Source organism: Stenella coeruleoalba (genome assembly GCF_951394435.1).
Source record: "Stenella coeruleoalba genome assembly, chromosome: 2".
Classification (NCBI taxonomy): Eukaryota; Metazoa; Chordata; class Mammalia; order Artiodactyla; family Delphinidae; genus Stenella; species Stenella coeruleoalba.
Window position 1 is genome coordinate 148,196,359 of NC_137147.1, and position 24,517 is coordinate 148,220,875.

Consider the following 24,517-nt stretch of genomic DNA (forward strand, 5'->3'; position numbering starts at 1 on the left):
ATGGCTCACAGGCCCAGCCGCTCCGCGGCATGTGGGATCTTCCTGGACCGGGGCACGAACCCGTGTCCCCTGCATCGGCAGGCAGACTCTCAACCACTGCGCCACCAGGGAAGCCCCCTATTCTTTTTACTTTAACTCATCTTTATTTTTGTTGAAGTATCTTTTAGACAGCCTGTATTAACATTTTCTTTCTTGAAAAATAATAAAATGACTTCCATTTAATTATGTTTAAATCATTAACTTTTAATGTAATTATTGATAAGATTGAGTTTAAAACTACCATCTTACTGTTTGTTTTCTGTTAGTTCTATCTGTTCATAGTCCTTTTTACTCCTCTTTTTCTATATTCTTTGGGATTAATTTGCTTTAAAAAATGATTTCATTTTATCTCTGATATTGGCTTATGTGATATACCTGTTTAGTATATATTTTTAGAGGTTGTTCCTAGGGTGTACAGCATACACCTGTAACTTAAAAATGTATACCTTTAAATAAAATACCACTTCATTTATAGTGTACTTTCATTTCTCCTCTCCTCCATTGTGCTGTATTATCATACATTTTAATTCTATGTGTGTCATAAATGCCATAGTACATTGTGTTTCTTGAACACAATCACTTAATTTTGAAAGAGATTAAAGAACGAGAGAAGAAATCATTTTTATTTTCTCATTATAGTCATTGTTCCTGTGTCAACACAGGTTTGTGTCAGCACAGGTTTCCAGCTGGTATATTCCTTCTGCCTGAAAAACTTCCTTTAACATTTCTTGTAATGCAGGTCTACTGGTGATAATTGTCAGCTTTGATGTCTGAAAAAGGGTTCATTTTACCTTTTTTTTTCGTTCATCTTCATTTATGAAAGATATTTTTATTGGGTATGGAATCTTAGGTTGACAGTTTTTTTTTGTAGTACTTTAAACATGTTGCTGAATTATCTTCTGTCTTATGTAGTTATGCTGTCATTTATACCTTTGTTCCTCTGTATGTAATGTGTCTTTTTCTGTAGCTCCTTTGGGTCTAACCCACCAGCTGATTTTAAGGGTTTTTTTGTCTCTAGTTTTCAGCTGTTAGCCCATGATAACTTTTAATTTCTTTGTATGTTAATTCCATCATCTCTATAGTCTCTGTTTCTAATATCTGATTTTTTCTCCAGTAATATGAGAAAAAGACATTTTCCTGATTCTTTACATGCATGGTAATTTTTGATTGGATGCAGATCATTCTTGATTTTTACTTTTTTGTGTGTGTTTGATTTTTGTCTTGCCTTTAAACACTGTCACATATTTTTTGGTGTACAATTAAACTACTTGGAATCAGTTGAGTCCTTTGGAAGATGGCCTTTAAGCTTTGTTAGAGTGGATCCCAAACAGCCTTTAGTCTGTGGCTAATTTTGCCCCGTAAATAAGGTGATGTATTCCTGAGGGCTCTACCCAATGCTCCGTATATTACAGGTCTGTCTTCTCTGGATGGTGGGAATATGAACACTTCCCAGCCCTATCAATATAAACTTTTAAGATTGTTCTGCTTACTCTTTTTGTGGTTTATTTTTTTGGCCTGGGATAGTTGATTCTCTCACATGATCAGATATGAATCTGCCAAACATGTAAGGGGACCCTTCTTTAGATCTCTGAGCTCCTTTTCTGTTAGCTTCCTTTTCTTTGGCACTCTGACCCACAAATTCTAAACGCCTGGCCTCTCAGAACTCAGATACGTGGCTCCTCAATTCAGCAAGACCAGCAGGCTCTGTTTGGGTTCCTCTGCCCTGCATATTGACCTGAAACTGCCTCTGGGTAGTTAAGTTGGGCCAATTGTAGATCTTATCTCATTTGTTTATCCTCCAATGTATTTTGTCAAGTTTTCTGAATGTTTGTGGTGGTAGGTTAAATTTAGTTCCTCTTACTCCATTATAGTCAGAAGTGGAAACTGATAGCAGTTGTGTTCTTTTTCTTTTTTGTCCCACTCTGAATCACTTCAGTGAAAATTATGCGTGTTATTTTACTCTTAAGTACTTCAAAGTACATCTCCCCAAATTCAGATTATTCTCCTACTATATTACCACAGTGTTGTTGTATTGAAGAAAATTAACAAGAATTCCTTAATATCATCTAAGACTGATTGATTCCAGTTTGTCCCGGATTGTTTCTAAGTGTTTTTTGTTTTCCTTCTCAGTTGGGTTTTTTTCTCTTTTGCTTTTTTTTTTTTTTTCATTATTTTTGCTCTGATATGTTTCGACATGTTCATAGTGGTGTGGCTCTTCTTTGTTCTGTCATTTTTTTTCTGTGACAGAGTTTGTGTTTTACCTACTTCTGTGCAGTCAGGACTCATGACCATATACAACCTTTTTGAGAATTCCAGGGCTCTGTTCTCTTGAGATTTTCTTAAAAAGTGAATTGTATGGCTTATGAGGGTTAGGGGCAGCGTCTGGAGTTCAGTGTGCTATGCTTTGACACTTTCTCATTAGAGTATTCTGTTTATTTCCTTGGCTGCTTCTTTGAAAGATATACCATTAGGTTATACCCAGTGTTGTTTTAGTACACTGGTTCTCTTGAAAACAAGAAAAAAAAATCCTCTGATTTGTAGCTATTTCTAATTTCAGTAGCATGAATACTCTACCCATGGCTGATTTCAAGCTACCAACATGTCACTGAACACAGTTGGGAAGAGAATTGGCACTCGTGAGTCCGTATCAGCTAGCCCTAACACACACTAGTTATATCCATTTCTTACTTGGTTTTAGTTCTTGAGGATTTTTTTTTAATGTGGGAGGGTGGGCTGCTTTTTATAGTTGTTTTTTCCCATGGTTTTCCCATTGTTTCATTAAGTATTGGAGGGAGAAACTGCATAATACAGTTTCATTTAATACATTTGTTTTTTGGCCGCACCATGTGGATTGTGGGATCTTAGCTCCCCCACCAGGGATTGAACCCAGGCTTCAGCAGTTAAAGTGCTGAGTCCTAACCACTGGACCACCAGGGAATTCCCTCATTTAATACATTTTCTTCAATAATTTTTAAAGTATTACCGTGACCATATCATAAATACTGATATTTAGGCACAGTTAACAAAGAAACATAGGTCTTTTGTAGAAGCTGATACTGAAGTGGACTTGTTAACTGTATGTCCCTGGGTAGCGTTTTTAACTTTCCCATTTAAACCCAGTGAATTATGTTTTATCTCAATTGTAAAGATTCTGAAAGTCATCACTCAGATCCTTTGTAAGTGAAGGTAAACATTATGTTGCTTCATAAAATTCCTTTGTGTGTGGCACAGAGAAGAGACGACTTTGTTTAATAACTCTCCCAGAAGTGTTACATCCATTCAAATAATTGAGCCGTTATCACATGTGCTTCACCAGAACAGCCATAGTTACTGTTTTAAGTTATCAGAGGTGGCAAAATGCTTTATCTGCATTGTGACTTAAAAAGTTGACTTTTTGGTGCCGAAAAAGGAGTGGACGCAGTAACTTTGCAAAGCTAAGTTTGTACTATGACTATTCAGTCCACTTAAAAGAAATACAATTCAGTAATCCTACTTTGATTTTGAAAATGAAAGACCTACCCCAAAGTTCTCATAGTACAACTTCCCCATTCTTGATTTTTTCTTGATATTTTATCTTGTGTGAGGTATTTTTAAAAAGCCACATACAGAGTCAAAGATATTTTTAAGGAATATGGAAGATGCATTGGTACAATATATAATTCCATTATTGAGTCCTGATTTTTAGAAGTTCCATACTGGGAAGTTTTATTTTCTCTTATACCTTGGGTTCACTATATTTTCTATGCTAGTTGTAAGATTGCTTTGGATTCTAGTTTCAGACTCCATTTCTGTCACCTCTCTTGAGAGCAGTGCATTCAAGAGTATGGTGAAGTGAGTCAGTATTTTATTTTATTTTATTATTATTATTTTTAGGAGTCAATTTTATTTTATTTTGAATTTTTGAATTTTATTTATTTTTTTATACAGCAGGTTCTTATTAGTCATCCATTTTTTACACATCAGTGTATACATGTCAGTTCCAATCGCCCAATTCATCACACCACCATCCCCACCCCCTGCCACTTTCCCCGCTTGGTGTCCATACGTTTGCTCTCTACATCTGTGTCTCAATATCTGCCCTGCAAACCAGTTCATCTGTACCATTTTTCTAGGTTCCACATATATGTGTTAATATACGGTATGTGTTTTTCTCTTTCTGACTTCACTCCTGTATGATAGTCTCCAGATCCATCCACGTCTCTACAAATGACTCAATTTTGTTCCTTTTTATGGCTGAGTAATATTCCATTGTGTATATGTACCACATCTTCTTTATCCATTCATCTGTCGATGGGCATTTAGGTTGCTTCCATGACCTGGCTATTGTAAATAGTGCTGCAATGAACATTGGGGTGCATGTGTCTTTTTGAATTAATGGTTTTCTCTGGGTATATGCCCAGTAGTGGGATTGCTGGGTCATATGGTAATTCTATTCTTAGTTTTTTAAGGAACCTCCATACTGTTCTCCATAGTCGCTGTATCAATTTACATTCCCACCAGTGACTCAGTATTTTAAATTGAATGGTCTTTTCATGCTAGACTTTGTGCTAAGCAGTTTACTTGCATTTAAGTTATTTACTTTTGTCTCTATTTTACAGACAAAAAAAAAAAAACCCTGAGATTTTAAAAAAGTTTAATAATTACCCAGATCATGTAGTTATGGTGAGGAAATGTCAGAATTCAAACCTAGTTCTGTCTTTATTCCTGAATGTATGGCCTCAATTTGTGTATATAGGTCTCAAAGACAAGTGTGAGAGAAGGCAAAAAAGGAAGTGGAGGAAAGGGAAGAGATGGTGATGACTATGAAAAATTTACTGAGCTTTCACTGTATGGTAGGTACTTTGCTGATTGCCACACATGGCTTAAATCATTTAATCATTGTAACAGCCTTAAAAAAGAGGTATTCTTCTCTGTGTTTTTCTTTCTTTCTTTTTTTTTTTGCGGTATGCGGGCCTCTCACTGTTGTGGCCTCTCCCGTTGCGGAGCACAGGCTCCAGACGCGCAGGCTCAGCGGTGTGGCTCACGGGCCCAGACGCTCCGCGGCATGTGGTATCCTCCTGGACTGGGGCACAAACCCGTGTCCCCTGCATCGGCAGGCGGACTCTCAACCACTGCGCCACCAGGGACCCTTACTTCTCTCTGTTTTAAGGGTGGGAAAATGAAGTTGAGTTTTCCACTTGATCAGGGAAACAAGCTAATAAATGAAGGTAATGGGATTCAAACCTAGAGAATTTTTTTATTCTAATAAGAAAATGCTTGCCATAAAATTTACTATCTTAACCATTTCTGGTGTACAATTCAGTAGTGTTAAGTATATTTACCTTGTTGTGCAGTCTTCAGAACTTAAACCCAGATGACTTAAGAGTTTGTATCCTTAACCATATAATGACAAGCAACTGACTGCATAAACAGAAAATTTAGTGATGGAACATTTAGGCTTTATGCAATACATTAGGCGAGAAGCAATGGTTTTTAATACGCTGGTCACCAAGTGGTGAAGGACAAGATCCCCAAGAGAGGGGAAACAAATGAAGCGAGACCTATGATTGTTCCAGCTTTCTGCCTGGAACGAATTTCCATCTGCAATTCATTCGTGCTACAAGAGGGAACCTAGGTGGAGACGAACAAACTCTGAGTTGAGATGGAATGGGACCAAAGCAGCTAGAGTTTGCAGACAATATCAGAATGAAGGGTGCTACATAGAGAGAGAATCCCTGAGATCTGCAGAGGGTTCCCCTGGAGTGTTTGGCAGAGTATTGATCAGTGTGTATACGTGAGGAAATTACCTGAGGCCAGGGAAAGAAACAGTGCCCTATGTTCACGTAGTGCAGGAAATAGTACTTGTTCTTACCGGCCAGGTGGGAAAAACTCATGCCATGATTTGTGGAGCATTGCATAGAGTACTCAGATATGTCTTGCCCCAGTGGTAGGGAATAAAATTAGCCCTACACTGAACCCTGCTCCAGACCCATGTAACAAATCATAAAGGCAAGAGCCAAAAGGGTCAAACTTTCTAACTACCTTTACTTTGTCCTGTAACAAAGCCTAAGAATATTTATAAGAATACAAAAAATGTCCAGCCCCTACAAGGTGAAATTCACAGTGTCTGCCATCTATTCAGTGAAAGATTATGAGACATGCAATGAAGCAGGAAAACACAATCTGTAATGAGAAGAATAAGCAGTCAATTGGAACCAATCCATAACTGTCATGGGCATTAGAATTAGCAGACAAGAACATTAAAAGAGTTATTACAACTGTATTTCATATGTTTAATAAGTTAAATAGAGACCTAAAAGGTATAAATAAAACAGACGGAAATCTAACTTCTGCAGATGAAAACTACAATGTTTTCAATGGAAAGCACACCAGATGGCATTAACAACAGGTTAGACATTACAGAATATTATTGAACTAGAAGACAGCAGTAGAAACTATTCAAAATGAAACAGGGAAAAAAAGAATTTTTGATAAATATGAAAAAACCCATCAGTGGGCTGTGGGAAGAATTTGAGTGACCTAATATACTTGTAACTGGAGTCCTTGGGTGGGTGGGGGTGGGGAGAGTGAAAAAAATTGAAGAAGTAAGAGTTGAAAAATTGTAAACCCACAGACCCAAGGAGTTTACTGAAACTAAAGCTCAGTAAATATGAAGAAACCAAAGCACGTCAGAATCAAATTGCTCAAAACCAGTATTAAAAAGGAAAGTCTGAAAAGCACTAGGGAGGGAAAAGACACATTATATTCAGAGGAGCAATGGTAAGGATGACAGATTTCTTGTCAGAAGGAATATGGGTGAAAAGAGAGTGGAGCAAGGTTTTAAAAATATTTAAAGAAAAAATACGAACTTGTCGACCTGGAATTCTGTGCCAATGAAAATATCTTTCAAAAATGAAGACAAAAATAAAGACTTTGAGACATCCAATATCTGGAAGAGCTCTTCACCAGCAGAAGAAATTTTAGAGGAAGTTATCTAGGTAGAAGGAAAATGATACCAGATGGAAATATGGATCAACATGAAGGAATGAAGAACCCTGGAAATGAGAAAGAGAGTTTTTTCCTTGTTATCTAAATCTCTTTAAAAGATAATTGTCTGTTTAAACCAAAACAATTACAATGTATTATGGGCTTTATAAGACACAAGTAAGTAAAGTATATGATGACAATAGTCTAAAGACCAGGAGGAAAGAAGTGAAAGTATAGTAATGTCAGGTTCTTATACCTGAAGTGTTATAATATCATTTGAAGGTAGGCTAAGTTAAAGATGTATACGTATAAGCCCTAAAGCAACCACTAAAATAACCAAACAGAGAGTTTTGCTAATAAGCTAGTGAAGAGGTAAAAACAGAATCATAAAAAACTAATTAGTCCCAATAAAGGAGAAGGGAGCAGAGAAAAGATGGGACAAACAGAAATAAATAGCAAGATGATAGACTTAAACCTAACCACATTAGTAGCTACTTTAAATGTAAATGATCCAAACACTCCAATTAAAAGGCAGAGATTATCAGATTGGACAAAAAGGCAAGACCCAGCTCTATGCTGCCTACTGTGAACTCACATTAAATACGTAGGCACAAATAGATTAAAAATAAAAGGATGGAAAAGAGATATCATGCCAGTCAAAAAAAAAAAAAGAAAAAAAGGAGTGCTATATTAATATCAGACAAAGTAGATTTTAGAACATAGAATATTGCAAAGAATAAAGAAGATCATTTGATAATTAATAAAGGAGTGAATTAATCCAAAAGGCATAATACATAATAATCTTTGACATTTATGCGTGTAATAATAGAACTTCAAAAATCAATTAAGCAGGGCTTCCCTCATGGCGCAGTGGTTGGGAATCCGCCTGCCAATGCAGGGGACACGGGTTCAATCCCTGGTCCGTGAAGATCCCACATGCTGTGGAGCAGCTAAGCCTGAGCACCCCAACCACTGAGCCTGAGCTCTAGAGCCCACGAGCCACAACTACTGAAGCCTGCGTGCCTAGAGCCCATGCTCCGCAACAAGAGAAGCCATGACAATGAGAAGCCCATGCACTGCAGCGAAGAGTAGCCCTTGCTCACCACAAGTAGAGAAAGCCCACGTGCAGTAACGAAGACCCAATGCAGCCAAAAATAAATAAAATAAATAAATTAAAAAAAAAGAACAACAACAAAAAATCAATTAAGCAGAGAACTGCAAGGAGAAATAGAGAAAAAGTCATAATTACAGACAGAGATTTCAATACCTTTCTCTCAGTTATAGAACAGGTAGATAGAAAATCATGAAGGGTATAGAAGATTTGAACAACACTGTCAGCCAGTTGACCTGGTTGACATTTATAAAACACTGTACTCAATAAGTGCAGAGATTGACATTTCTAGAACACTCATCCATTAACAGCAGAATATACATTCTTTTCAAGTGTGCATGAAACATTGCAAGGATAGACCAAATTCTTGGTCATAAAATAAGTCTCAATGTATTTAAAAGGATTGATGTCATACAAAGTATGTTCTCTGGGTATAGTAGAATTAAATTAGAAGTCAGTAACAGAAAGATAACTGAAAAATTCCCCATATTTAAAATCTAAATAACAGACTTCTAAATAGCACATGAATCATAGAAGAAATCAAAAAGGAAATTAGAAAGTATGTTGAACAGAATGAAAATGGTAACACAGCATAACAGAATCTGTGGGATGTTGCTAAAGCAGTATTAAGGGAACATTTATAACACTAAATACCTGGATTAGAAAAGAAAAGTCTTAAATCAATGGTCTTTACTAAAAAAAGAAGAGTGATTAAACTCAAAGTAAGCAGAAGGAAAAAAAGAAAGATCAAAGTAAAAAATAAAAAAATAGAAAGCAGAAAAATAAGGAAAATCAAAGGAATTACACGTTGGTTCTTCAGAAGATCAGTAAAATCAGTAAATCTCTAGCTATCCTGATCAGGACCAAAGAGTGGAGATACAGATTACCAATATCAGGAATGAGGGAGGTAACATCACTATAGTTTCAAAAGATATAAAAAACATAATGAGGGAATATTATGAACAGCTTTATCTCCATAACTTCAACACCTTAGGTAAAATGGACAAATTCTTACCAAAGGTCACTCAGGAAGTAGATAACCAGATTAGCTGTTTATATATCAAATTGATGTCATTAATAACCTTTCACAAAGAAAATTCCAGGCCAAGATGGCTTCACTGGTGAATTCTATCAAACATTTAAGGAGGAAATAATACCAATTCTACATACATTTGTCTAGAAAATTGAAGAAGAGGTAATACTTTCAAGGTCTTTTTTTTTATACTGATACCAAAACTTGACAAAGACAGTCCAAGAAAACTACAGACCAGTGTCTCTCATGAACATAGATAACAAAAATTCTAAACAAAATTATAGCAAATTGAATCCAACAGTATTATAAAGCATAATATACTATATTCAAGTGGGATTTATATCAGTAATGCAAGGTTGGTTTAACATTAGAAAATGAACAATTTTTTAAAAATTGAAGTATAGTTGATTTGCAATGTTGTGTTAATTTCTGCTATACAGTAAAGTGATTCAGTTATACATACATACACACACACACACACACACACACACACACACACACACATATACATTCTTTTTTTATTCTTTTCCATTATGGTTTATCACAGGATATTGAATATAGTTCCCTGTGCTATACAGGAGGACCTTGTTGTTTATCTGTTCTCTGTGTAATAGTTTGCATCTGCTAACCCCAAACTCCCACTCCACCCCTCCTCCATCCCCACCCTTGGCAACCACAAGTTTGTTCTCTATGTCTGTGAGTCTATTCTGTTTTGCAGATAAGTTCATTTGTGTCATATTTTAGATTCCACATATAAGTGATACCATATGGTATTTATCTTTCTCTTGCTGACTTACTTCACTTAGTATGATATTCTCTAGTTCCATCCATGTTGCTCCAAATGGCATTATTTTGTTCTTTTTTTATGGCTGAGTTGTAGTCCATTGTATATATGTACCACATCTTCTTTACCCATTCATTTGTTGATGGACATTTAGGTTGTTTCCATGTCTTGGCTATTGTGAATAGTGCTGCTATGAACATAGGGGATGCATGTATCTTTTTTTAAAATTAAATTAAATTAATTTATTTAATTTATTTTTGGCTGCATTGGGTCTTCGTTGCTGCACGTGGGCTTTCTCTAGTTGTGGTGAGTGGGGGCTACTCTTCATTGCAGTGTGTGGGCTTCTCATTGTGGTGGCTTCTCTTGTTGTGGAGCACGGGCTCTAGGCGCACGGGCTTCAGTAGTTGTAGCATGAGGGCTTGGTAGCTGTGGCTCACGGGCTGTAGAGTGCAGGCTCAGTAGTTGTGGAACATGGGCTTAGTTGCTCTGCAGCATGTGGGATCTTCCTGGACCAGGGCTTGAACCCGTGACCCCTGCATTGGCAGGCGGATTCTTAACCACTGTGCCACCAGGGAAGCCTGCATGTATCATTTTGAAATATAGTTTTGTACAGATGTATACCCAGGAGTAAGATTGCTGGATCATATGGTAACTCTATTTTTAGTTTTTTGAGGAACCTCCATACTGTTCTCCATGGTGGCTGCACCAACTTACATTCCTACCAATAGTGTAGGAGGGTTCCTTTTTCTCCACACCCTCTCCAGCATTTATTATTTGTAGACTTTTTAATGATGGCCATTCTGACTGGTGTGAGGTAGTACCTCATTGTAGTTTTGATTTGCACTTCTGTAATAATTAGTGACATTGAGCATCTTTTCATGTGTCTGTTGGCCATCTGTATGTCTTCTTTGGAGAAGTGTCTATTTAGTTCCTCTGCCCATGAAAATCAGTCAATTAATTTTCCATATTAATAAACTAAAAAGAAAGAACCATATAATCATCTCTTTAAAAATTTATTTACTTATTTTTATTACAGTATAGTTGATTTACAATGTTGTGTTAGTTTCAGGTGTACAGCAAAGTGATTCATTTATACATATTTTATATATGTGTATTTTTTCAGATTCTTTTCCCTTATAGGTATAATTCCCTGTGCTATACAGTAGGTCCTTGTTGGTTATCTATTATAATCATCTTAACAGATGCAGAAAGAGTGGGTGACAAAAGTCAACAACTCTTCCTGATAGTTTTTATCAGCAAAGTATTAATAGAAGATAACTTTGTCAACCTGATAAAGGACATCCTAGACAAACCTACGGCTAACATCAAAACTTGTGTGTGTGGTTAAAATTCCCATTATAATAAGTTTTTAGGGACTTTCCTGGCAGTCCAGTGGTTAAGACTCCATGCTTCCACTGCAGGGGGCACAGATTCGATCCCTGGTGGGGGAACTCATATCCTGCATGCCACACGGCATAGCCAAAAAAAAAAAGTATATGAAAATAAAGTACTAGGATTAGTGAAACAGTTTCATATTTATAGATATTTGAATAATCATGGAACCATATTAGAACTAGAATGGGCCACAAGATGACATTAATTTAAATTGTTTATTTTTTATAGGTCAGTATGGAAATCCTTTAAATAAATACATTAGACATTATGAAGGATTATCTTATGATGTGGATTCATTACACCAAAAACACCAGCGTGCCAAAAGAGCGGTTTCACATGAGGACCAGTTTTTACGTCTAGATTTCCATGCTCATGGAAGGTGAGTAAATTTATGCTGACTGTGTCTGAAGTTCCCATGTATTCAATCTATATTAAGAGAAGAAATTTATACCCTTAATTTTCCTTCTCTAATGGAAAGGTCCCCATTTGGAAATTCAGCCTACGCTGAAATTTGGTGTATACATTAAAAAATGTTTTCTTTTAAAATGGATTGCCCTTTTTATGTTGTTAAGGAAACAGTCACATTTAAATGTTTTTAGGTTTATGAATCAGATCCTCTGTTGTATTATCAGAGGATGTGTCTTTAAAGAAGAGTCTATGTTTGTGGTTCAGCTAATTTTATGTGTTTTATGGCCTATGTGTCTGTTCTCTGGTGCCGAGAGTGAAGATAGCTAGTTGTAGGCTATTAAGTAAGTCATTTAATTTCTCATTAACTCAATTTTATCAGCTCTAAAATGACAACTTGTAGACAGATGACCTACTGTACTGCTTAATTCTCAGACAGAATTGTTAAGGAATAAAGAACAGGGAGCCAAGGGAGAGAGGTGAAAAAAAAAATCACATTTATTTAGTCCTGTTGTGTTCCAGGTACCGGATGCTTTATATGCATTTTCTTTTTTAATCTCTCTACACCCAAACAAGGTAAATCTTTTTATATCCAAGGAAACTAAGACTCACAGAAGTTAAATAACTTCTTTAAAGTTACGTAGCACAGATTTTACCTGGACCTGGCTGATTCAAGACCCCATATTATTTTTTTCTTTGTCTGTTAGGAGTATTCAGATACAAAATCTTCAAGTATTCTTTGTCAGATTCTCTGCCTTGCCTGCTGTAATGAATAAGTCTATTCCTTTTGTACTTTTTCTACAGTTGTAACCCTGATTTATTATTCACCTCCTAATAGGTTTCCCAGCTTCCATTCCATTTATCATTAAAGCTATACTATGTACTGCTACAAGATGACTCTTCCTTAAATGCTTCCTTTTTCATGTCAGCTTATTGCTCTAAAGTCTTCAATTAATGATTGTTAGCCAGATTTCTTAACTGGGCTTTCAAAATTCTTTGTAAATTAACTCAAGTCTATTCTAAACTTACTTTGTTCCACTTCCCCATATTGTGTCTGTTTCATTCAGAATGAGCTTCTCATTGCTGAATATACCATGTACAGTTTGTTTCCTGTATTATTTATCTTAAATTCTGATCATCTTTTAATACACATTCAAGTTCTACTTCTTTGAAGCTTTATTTACACCTTCCTCTGAACCTTTAAATTACTTACCTGTGCCTTTGGCATTGGTTCAGTATCTCTTCCTTTTCATGGGTGCATTTCTTGTTTATTTTTCTGTAACTGTTTTTTCTTCCTCACAGGCAGACACATGCTACTATTTAGTGTCTGCTATTTGCTCTTATATTATAGACACTCAAGAAAGATTTTAATGGATGAAAAAAATCAGTTAATAAGAATTACTATGAAACAAAGTATTTTGCACATGGAAATAAATGCATTACTTAACTTAATTTCCATATTACAAAACAATGATCATTATAGAAAAAAGTACTTTCAAGTTATAAAATCTACTTTGTTTTGAAGGAAGAAAAAATTCATTTCAGGATCTGTTCTAGATAAAAATTTTACTGATGGCAAATCATGTAAATTTTTATGACCCTTAACCTCAGAAAAAATTTTAATTACCCATTCTTTATTGGTACCATGAAATAATAAGCAATCATTAAGCCTTCCTAAGTTTTTAGTAACTATCTCAAAGTAAATTTAATGCTGTATTGCAGATATCGTGTGACTGCCAAAAGGAAAAGTTGAGATTCTAGCTGCCTTTGGTTTGGATACCACATTTCTATTACATCATTAGATTTTTATTAGCTCCATTACATAATTCATATTGAACATATGGCAAAACCAAATCCCTACCTCCTTTTGTTTTTTTTTGGTACATGTGTGAGCGTAACTGAGAGAGAGTGTACAAGTACACGCTGTTATTTAGTTATTCTGATAGGAGCTGCAAGATGTGCGTAAGTCATTGTATAAGAAGAAAATGTGATATGGTGCTTTACAGATAAAATGCTGTAGGTATTCAAAGGGAGGAGGACTTACTTCTAGCTGAGGCTCTCAGCAAAGGACCTGGACCCAGGAAATCTCATTCTGTGTGTTAGTGATTATCTTAGGTACTTTTAACAGAAATCTGTTTAATTAACTATATACATATACTACATTTTCTAGAATAGATCTGAATTCAGGAATTTAATTTTGTTGTCTCAATTATTATACTTGTATATTCACACTGTCTCAGAGTTTGTGTCCTAAAACACGGTTATTGTAACTATCTTATAACATACCTTAGTTAAAAATGTGATGATCTCATAGTTTTATTTCTCCCTTTCCTTGAAATAGGCCTACAAAAATGACCTTGATAAATATAATTATAGATTTCTTGCTAAGTTTCTTCTCCTTCTCCACGATATACAAAATGTTGGTTTTGGGTACTAGCACAGCCTCTCTAGGGTGTGTGTATGTGTGTGTGTGTATGTGTCTTTCAGTATTAAAATCATTCTTTGTTCTGTTTGTTTTATGCCTAAGCACGTGAACACAATTCTTTCAACCTGGCTTCCACGTTTCCTAAATAAGAAAGGGTAGATCACATCCCATGTTTACAAATATCAGTGTTAAATGAAGGAATGTCGAGATTCTTTAAGCCTAATGTCCATTCTTGAGAATTCCATGAAAAACCATTGCTCTTTTTTTTCCCTTCCAGTTTTATTGAGATATAATTGACATATAGCACTGTACAAATTTAAGATGTATAGCATAATAATTTGACTCATATACATCATGAAGTTAACATTTTTTTTTCTTGTGTGTATATGTATTTTTAAACATTTCCTTCATGTTTTGTTTTCCATTATATACTTTGGACAGTCAACTTTATTTTCTGGTCTTCTCACGACTTTGCTAACTTTACTGCCTTTCATAGATTTGCATTTGAGTAGGAAGCTACTTAGTAAAGAACTTGTGATTTTTATAGGAAGTATAATATATGTATTGAAACAGTCGTAAACTGGGTAGAGAAAGGAGTACTGTGGTGATTTGGAGCCTGAATGGTGTTCCCTTCTGAGTTGGCATGTGTTATCTAGAGATTCTTTTGAGCGTTAGCTTCCTCATTAGTAAAACCTTGAAGTTTGGATGAGATAATGTTTAAGGCCTCTTCCTGCTTTGGAGTTCTACAAAATATATTAGTAACACTCAAGTAACTAAATTAAAAAGAACTCTCAAAACACTGTCTAGTCAGTAATAAACTTTTTTATGCTTCTGTGTTTAATTGTTTAGGTACATAATCAATAAATCAGAAATTGTTTCCATCTAATATGTGATTTGTATATAGTGTAGAAGATACCAAAATTTTATCTAAGTGCAGTATGATGTTTTGGAGTTTTCTTTTTTCTGATTTTGATAAGATAATTATTCCTATAGCCTTAACTGTACATTTACGAACTGTTCATAATAAATGGTCAGATAATTTGATTTGAAGTTTCTTTGCAGTTTGAGACTCAAGTTCTCCCTGCCTCTGAAATGTGAGGGTATCAAGGATGTGGCCCAGGTAACCTGTAAAAGGCATAAGTATTCTCTTTGGGTCCTGACTGGAGCTGGGTTAGTCAGGAAGTGTCTTGGACTTTATCTTTGACGTATCATGAGTAGCGTAGCAGAAACCCAGGATGCTTTTAACTCCATAGACAAACCAGCACACTTTAAGACACAGAAGTGAGAATCTAGGGAGCACAGATAGATGCCAGCTCATAAAGAAGAGCAACAGAATAAATTAGAATTGTGTAAAAATGCTATTGTTATGGATATGGAAAAACAAAATAAAAAAAAATACTGACCTGACACTGAAATCTGTTCCAACAAGATTTGAGCAAGTTTGAGCAAAATTTCCTAAGGGAAAATGGTATTTATTTGTACCTATTTTATGTCAAGTACAGTGCCCTTTAGCATATACTTTAAGTATATTTCATACCACTCTTGGTCTCAGAAGTGGATTTTCTAGGATATGCAATTCTTAGTTATTGCCTGATTGCCTGATTCCTCGTTAAACACAGAAATTAAAAGCCTAACAAATATGTTTTTTAAAACTCTGAAGGCTACACTGGCTATTTGAATTACTTACTGAAATAAGAAATAGCAACTGAGTTGTGTTCACATTAATTCTGTGTTGAAGAAGTTAAATTGAGAGCTGATGATGGCTCTGAGCTTAGCTTCTTTGATAAGATTTTAACATGAAATACCATTTTTATTTTTCATGTTTTTAAGCACTAACTAGGGTTTATGTAGAAGAGAGGGAATGAGTTTTAAAAAACTGAGCTTCCTCCTGTTTTGAAAAAGGAATGGAAATACGAGTGTAAACGTATTTTTCTTTTGTTTTTTAATTTAATTTATTTAATTAATTTATTTTTGGCTGCCTGTGTCTTTGTTGCTGCACGCGGGCTTTCTCTAGTTGCGGCAAGCGGGGGCTACTCTTTGTTGTGGTGCACTGGCGTCTCATTGTGGTGGCTTCTCTTTGTTGCGGAGCACGGGCTCTAGGCACGCCGGCTTCAGTAGTTGTGGCACGTCGGCTCAGTAGTTTTGGCTCACGGGCTCAGTAGTTGTGGCGCATGGGCTTAGTTGCTCCACGGCGTATGGGATCTTCCCAGACCAGGGGTTGAACCTGTGTCCCCTGCATTGGCAGGCAGATTCTTAACCACTGCGCCACTAGGGAAGTCCCTGCTTCTCCTTACACAGGATAAATTTACTTATTTTTGCTTGAGTTTTAGTTTCACTTTTATCTTCTTTGGGAGCTCTTGAGGAATCTCGTATATGTATTTTTGCTTATTTGAGGTAATCTATCTACCTCAGGGCCATCAGTAAAGCCTGGAACTGTGTTTTTCAAACTGTAGAACCCTAGAATTTCTTTGGAGGTTGCCTCAGGTTCTTCCCAATGGGCCGCAGGTGGGCTGACTCTGCCCTTTCCCCTTCTACCAACCTGTTCTATTTTATCCTTTTTTTTTTGGAGGAGGTGGATAGTGGCTTCTTTAAGATAATTTGAAAAAGGACTTTGCTGTTTCAAAAAGTATACTAGTGGAAGTAAACTAGATATTTGACTCATAGTAATATTTGCTGTTAATACTGGCAACTTGTCTTACAAAAATAGTTTGAATGGAGAGTCTGTCAAGCATCTTTATTAAGAAGAAGGTGAATGTTACAAGGAAAAGAATACCTAGAAATGTCAGGGATGGCTATTAAGTACTGTTTTATTTCTAGGAATCACTACCCAGGTCTACCATAAACCTGTTCCATTTAGACTCAGTAGACGCGTCTGGGACTGCTGGATTACAGACATACTTGGAAGCAAGGTTTTTGCTCTCAGGTTTCTTCCCCCTGTTACCAAGGTACTTGATTAGTCGAGGCTTTTTGTCCTAATATGACTTCAGTTCAAGGGATGCACCTTTAACTATTGCTGTTTTCTTCTGAGAGTCAGGGCCATATTATCTTTAGCCTAAATAGCTATCATATGGGAAAAGGCAACTTCTTTTCACTTTATATTCTTACTGTTCTAATATATAGAATGGTACCTCTTTAATATAGAAGTATATGATCAACCAAAAACTTAAAGAATCATATCCTAGCATAATTTATTTTGTTGTTCTGTACCACAGGTGGTTCTGGTACCTCTGTTTGTTTGTTTAGTTTAGATTTAGAGTGCTTTTCTCAAGCCTTAGAGGGGAAAACCAACTATTATTACCACATGGTACAACTGCATTTTCAAAGCACTGAGGCCAGAGATTTGGAATCTGTTTCCTGTATTTTTTTCAAATTGCTGTCATTTGTTAGTTGATTTTGCCCTCCTATAATTTTACTCTATTCTTTATAACTTTACTATATGCCACTAAGGAAAGAATTATAATAGAACTACTATAATCAAGATGAGAGACAAAATACTATTGATTCATAGAATCAACATAGTGATTAAATCTAACAGTAGGAAAATATTCCCAGTGCAAATGATGTTCCTTATACAGAGCATCTTCCTCCTCAGAGGAAATCTAAAGTTTATCTTTGATGACAGTATACTATATTATAACAATAAAAAAAAAGAGGGCTTCCCTGGTGGTGCAGTGGTTGAGAATCTGCCTGCCAATGCAGGGCCACAGGTTCGAGCCCTGGTCTGGGAAGATCCCACATGCCACGGAGCAACTGGGCCCGTGAGCCACAACTACTGAGCCTGCGCGTCTGGAGCCTGTGCTCCGCAACAAGAGAGGCTGTGATAGTGAGAGGCCCACGCACCGCGATGAAGAGTGGCCCCTGCTTGCCACAACTAGAGGAAGCCCTCGCACAGAAACGAAGACCCAACACAGCCAAAAAAAAAAAAAATATATATATATATATATATATATATATATACACATATAAAAAAAGAGAACTAAACTTACTGAAAGAAACATAGTAAAACGGGATTAATAATCAAAGGGAACGTCTTATGGTGGTGTTGTAAAGTAGAATTTTCAGTGAAATTCAAATAAGGTTATATTTTCACTTCTGTGTCTTACTTGCATTTGTTCAAATTTTAAAAGGTGACTGGGTGAAGACTGATAATATTACATACATTAAGACTGCTACAACACTCAGCATGTATTAGCTTGACTGCTTCCGGCACATGCTTGAGAGGCATTCGTGGTATGATTGAAAGCAAGATGCAGCAACCAAATACTAGAGTTCTAGTCCTAATTCTAGTCTTGTGACCTGAGTCATGCCCTTTGATAAAAATATTCATCGTGCTTCCTTAGCAATGTTACTGTGAGGACGGGATGCAGTAATATGTGTGAAAGTGCTCTGAAAACTGTAAACCTATATAAATTTAAGAAGAATGTTATAATCTCATCATTATCATCACAATACTACTATCTCAACCAGTTCTCTAGGGGCTTTTACTGCTAGGAAGGGTATCTCTGCCTGCACAATTTTATTTTATACCCTAGTTTTGGGGAATACAATGATTTTTTTAAAAAATGTTTATTTATTTATTTGGTTGCGCTGAGTCTTAGTTGCAGCTCGTGGGCTCCTTAGTTGCAGCTCACCAGCTCCTTAATTGGCGCACGTGGGCTCCTTTAGTTGCGGCATGTGAACTCTTAGTTGTGGCATGCAGGCTCTTTAGTTGTGGCATGTGAACTCTTAGTTGTGGCATGCATGTGGGATGTAGTTCCCTGACCAGGGATCAAACCTGGCCCCCTGCAATGGGAGTGTGGAGTCTTAACCACTGTGCCACCAGGTAAGTCCCAGTACAATGATTTTTAAACATTTATTTATTTTTATGGTGGAAAAATAACATGTAACTTACTATTTTAATCATTTTTAAGTGTACAATTCAGTGGCATTAGGTACATTCAAAGTGTTGTCTAACTATCACCGTGATTCATTTTTAGAGCTTTTTGATTATACCAAACAGAAACAATAACTTCCAATTCTGCCCTCCTACCAGCCCTTGGTAACCTGTGTTCTACCTTCTATCTCTAGGAATTTGCCTATTCTATGTCCTGCATAACTAGAGTCATATAATATGTGGCCTTTTGCGTCTGACTCCTTTCACTTAGCATAATGTTTCTAATGTTCATCTGTGTTGTAGTGTATCCGAATTTCATTCCTTTTTAAGGCTGAATAATCCATTGTATGTATATACCACTCATATGTACATCTTTGTTTTTTTGGCCGCACTATTCGGCTTATGGGATCTTAGTTCCCTGACCGAGGATTGAACCTGGGCCCTTGGCCGTGAAAGCGCGGAGCCCTAACCACTGGACCACCAGGGAATTCCCCATACATACATCTTGAAATCCATATGTTGATGAATATTAGAATTTTTTCTGTCTTTTGGCTATTATGAATAATGCTGCCACACACACTGGTGTACAGGTATCTGAGTCCCTGATTTCCATTCCTTTGGGTGTATACATAGAAGTAGAATTGCTGGATCATATGGTAATTCTGTTTAACTTTTTGAGGAACCACCAAACTGTTTTCCCAAAATACAGTGATTTTTATAAGGTAGTGTTCACTGTAGTTATTCTGACCTTTGGGCCAAAAGTTTAAGCAATTAAAGAATCAGGTTGGGACTTCCCTGGTTGTGCAGTGGTTAAGAGTCCTCCTGCCAGTGCAGGGGACATGGGTTCGAGCCCTGGTCTGGGAAGATCCCACATGCTGCGGAGCAAGTAAGCCCGTGTGCCACACTACTGAGCCTGCGCTCTAGAGCCCGTGAGCCACAACAACTGAGCCCATGAGCCACAACTATTGAAGCCCGTGCGCCTAGAGCCCGTGCTCTGCAACAAGAGAAGCCACTGCAATGAGAAGCCCGCGTACCACAACAAGGAGTAGCCGCCACTCACTGCAACTAGAGAAAGCCCACGCACAGCAACAAAGATCCAATGCAGCCAAAAAAATAAATAAATAAAATAAAAAGAATCAGGTTATGTTTTCAGATGATTTTTTGTTCAAGGCTTGTTGAGAAATTGGGAAGGTAGGATGTGTTCATCAGCTAATTATTATTATTACTTTATAATGTGTTGTCTGACAGGACTATTGCAAAGAATTTGCAATTTATATAAATATTAAAATAGTGTAAAGATATGAACTATCAAACAGATGGTAGTGGAATTAAAATTACAGAACTGGTATCCAATGACTTAGTTAATGGAATAATATACCCAGCTTCTGATTATTCCTTTGTAGTTGATCTGTTTCATGGATTGTGACAGAGTTTAATTCAGTCTGGCTTCTTCTACCATTTACCTGCCTTCCAGGCTCACCCTTGTTCCATTCCTTCTTTGTTTATATATGTTTCAGATGCACATTAATTTTGATATTAATAGAGCAGTGCATCTTGGGGGTATGATGTAAATTTGATTTTTTTGTTTTATTATCTATGTTGCTTCTTGACTGTGCATAATTGAAAACTGATTTTATATGTGGTTTCAATCCAATTTAAATCAATAGTGAGAATAATGTTTTGTATATATGAGATGATTTTCTCATGAAATCAATATCAAGATTAGAAGGGGCCTACTTCAAGTGTTCTTAAATTCTCTCTGTTACAACATCCCTCTAGGATTGCTATCTGCATAGACACGTAAAGTGATATAAAACTATTGTTTTGAGTAGGGATTGCAGCATAGATTGTTCTCATATTGAACTTAAATGTCCTTTCTGAAGCTTTTACCATTTTGGGGGAGGGAGATATAGAGTACTAATGCTGCTGCTTATAATGGATTTAAGGTAAAACAGTTTTGCTGAATAATAAATCCTGAATGACAAACATATTAAGCCCTTGGATTTTTACTGTTTAACAAAGATGCTCTTTTAGAGGTGGTATTTATATAGTAAATTAAAAGTGTATATAATGATAAATTAATGATTTTCCAAAATGTGATCCTTTAAAAAATAATGTGTGTATTTATACTCACCTTTCAAGAATTTCATGTCTGTTAGTTGGTTAAAAGGAATTTTATGAAAAGGATATACAATAAGAATTCAGGAAAGATTCCTGTTTGTTTAGGATTGTCTTTTTTTGACTTTTTGGAGTTCCCATTTAGAAGATGTGTTTGGCTTTGTTGATTACTTGCTGCAGTAGATTGGAACGTTAAGGTTCTAAGGATGTCTTTCCTAGCCTACAGTCCTTGCCACAGTAGTTGGGAAGCCCTAGGAGTTTTTTGGTGAGAGGTTTAGGCAAGTGGAAATGAATGCAGCTGCAAAATAAAAGGTTGCCAATACAGGAAATTAAGGGAAAAAGATAAAATAGTGTTCAGAAAGGGTGACACTCTATGAAGGTAATGGTTATTATACCCAACTGTTGACCCCTATTCACTTGAAAAATGATTTGATTTTTTTCTTTAAAATCAACATTATTGAAGTATAATTTACATAAAATATATTCATTTCAAGTGTATAGTTTGAGTTAAGTTTTGACAAATGTATACACTTGTGAACCACCATTCAAATCAAGGTGTAGAACATTTCCATCAGAGCAAAAAATTCCTTCATTCCCTTTTGCTCTTAGTCTCTCCATCCCAGGCAACTACTAACCTGCTTTCTGTCTCTAGAGATAGATTTTGCATATTCTAGAATTACATATATATGGAATTATATATACTGTGTGCATCCTTTTGTGTTTTATAAAAGTACCTATTTTTAGTAGTTTGATGATTTTATTGCTGAATAGTTTGCTACTGTATGAATAAGCCACAACCTTTTTCTCTCTTTACTTGCTGATAGACATTTAGGTTATTTCCAGGTTTGGGCTATTATGAATAAAGCTGCTTTGGACATTTGTGTCGAGTTGTTTGTGTGGACATATATTTTATATTTTCATTTCTCTTGGTATAGAATTGTGGGTCATAGGGTTTTTGTATGTTTACGTTTATAAGAAACAGCCAGTTTTCCAAAGTGATTATACCATTTTTTACCTCCGCCAGCAATGTGTCAGAGTTCAAATTATTCCACATCCTACTAACATTTGGGGGTTGGCTAATTAAAGACTTCGGTTCATATTCACTGAGTAGAAGTTGTGTTATATGCAGACATTTATGGCAGTTATAAAGGAGACTTGATACAGTTTTTAAAGTTAGGTAGTGATAGCTACTTTACTACCCTTTACATCTCCTTTGTGCCAGGTACTGTGTTAATGACTTTACATACGTTATAATCTCTAATCCTTAAAATTGTTCTAGAAAATAGAATGTGTTATCTTCATTTAATGGACAGGAATCCCGGGCTAGCAAGGATTTACTAGGCTTAAGATTTTGATTCTGAGTTTGATTCTAAAACCCTAGATTTCTTTATTTAATTTTATTTCAGTATTTTGGTCTTTCCTTTTCCTTTATAGAGGACAGTTAGAATGAGTATAATTTCAGCTAATATCATGGTCCTTTGGGTTTGGGATCTCCAAATTGAACTGAGAAAGGTCTAAAAAGAATTAGAAGAAGATGCCCCAGGGAAAAATAAAGGAGTTGTAAAGTTTCCTGTGTATGTGTGTCTGTCTTTCTGTATGTGTGTGTCTGTGTGTGAAAGAAAGAGCATGCATACTTGCTTGTCTGAAAAGAGATGTTAAGTATCTAATTAATGGCACTTCCTTATGTATTCTCTTATCTGAGTTGTGAATTATAGGGGAAAATGGAAAAGCTGTGGAATTACTAGAGAGGGGAGACAGGTAGTGGTGAATTAACAGTAATTGGGTCAAGAAGCTTGCTTTTATCTTCAAGTAACTTAGTTGCTGTTGGAATGATCTTGTTTCACCATGTGAGAATCAGTCTGTAGGCATTTATTTTTTTAATATATCCCTAGATGATTACTGTTTAATTGTATGTGAGTTGTATCACAGTTTTAGGTTGAATTTCAGAGCAGAATTTTTATAAGAAAATCTTAGCCAGTTATTTCCCAAATAGACAAATTGTGTGAAACAATCCACATTTTGCAGCTTTTTTTTTAATTTAAAAAATCATTGTTTAAATTTGGATCCTTTTAATTTCATTTTTTTCCTTTCCTACCCTGTTTGCAGACATTTCAACCTACGAATGAAGAGGGACACTTCTCTTTTTAGTGATGAATTTAGGGTGGAAACATCAAATACGATACTTGATTATGATACCTCTCATATTTACACTGGACATATTTATGGTGAGTTGAACCTTAAAAGAACCGTGTTTAATTTTTTTCTATACAAGGAAATATATGCATTTTGAAGTATAGGCAAATATTTCAGAAAGATGGGATAAATCCTGGGGAGATTTGAGTGTATTGTGAAGAGCAATGGGCTTTGAAGAATGAAGTAATTCTTCGATCAACCTTTACATATATGTTTAGTATTGAATTATGCAGCGTCTGACTTCTGAAAGGTATGAAGTTTTGACTCTCATTACCTCCAAACTATTAGGTTTTTTAAAAAATTTTAATGATTTATATAATTTTCTGATCTTCCAAGCAAGGAATTAACAGTAACTTAACTATGTTTTATAACGAACTGTGAAGATTATCTTTTTTTTTTTTAAATAAATTTATTTATTTTTGGCTGCACTGGGTCTCCGTTGCTGCGTGAAGCTTTCTCTAGTTGTGTCAAGCGGGGGCCACCCCTCGTCGCGCAGCTCGGGCTCTAGGTGCGTGGGCCTCAGTACCCGTGGCTCGTGGGCTGTAGAGTGCAGGCTCAGTAATTGCGGTGCGTGGGCTAAGGTGCTCTGCGGCATGTGGGATCCTCCCGGACCAGGGCTCGAACCCGTGTCCCCCGCATTGGCAGACGGACTCTTTACCACTGCGCCACCAGGGAAGCCCTGTGAAGATTATCTTAATAGCCAAAAATAATGTGACAAAGTCATTCATAGGAAAATCCTCCCAGGGCCTTCCTTCCTCTGGATCTATTTGCTTTTTGTTCACAATTCTAATGAATTTCTCTTACTACACCAGATTTAAAAAGGTATCAGGGAGATGGGGGGCACACTTATTAGCGCAATAGAAAATTACATCTGTCAGCTTAGTAATGTAGGGAGAACAGAACAATTGATGGAAGTCGTAAAAAAGTTAAAAAAGCAAAGTCTTCTGTAGGTATTAAGGGCAAAATATCATTGAGTTATAACTGTACGTTAATAAATACTCAAGATGATCCTATTTATTAAGAGTTATTAAAGTTAACTGAAAGTTAAATTTTATTTCTACATATTAGAGAGATTTCCATTCAAAATCCTGACTTGAAAAATTAAATGCTTTGAGAAAGGTTTCTTATTTTTTTTTATGATGATCGGTAAATGAGACATTTCCGTACTTAAAATT

General features: G+C 36.0%; 1 protein-coding gene across 1 annotated transcript in view; it reads left to right on the forward strand.

Annotated features, from left to right (window-relative positions):
* Nucleotides 1-24,517, forward strand: part of ADAM10 (ADAM metallopeptidase domain 10) — a 111,193-nt gene that overhangs the window by 17,074 nt on the left and 69,602 nt on the right. The window contains exons 2-3 of the mRNA XM_079914873.1: nt 11,557-11,707; nt 23,256-23,374. Coding sequence (XP_079770999.1) covers nt 11,557-11,707; nt 23,256-23,374 — 270 coding nt within the window. The remainder of the gene's footprint in view (nt 1-11,556; nt 11,708-23,255; nt 23,375-24,517) is intronic.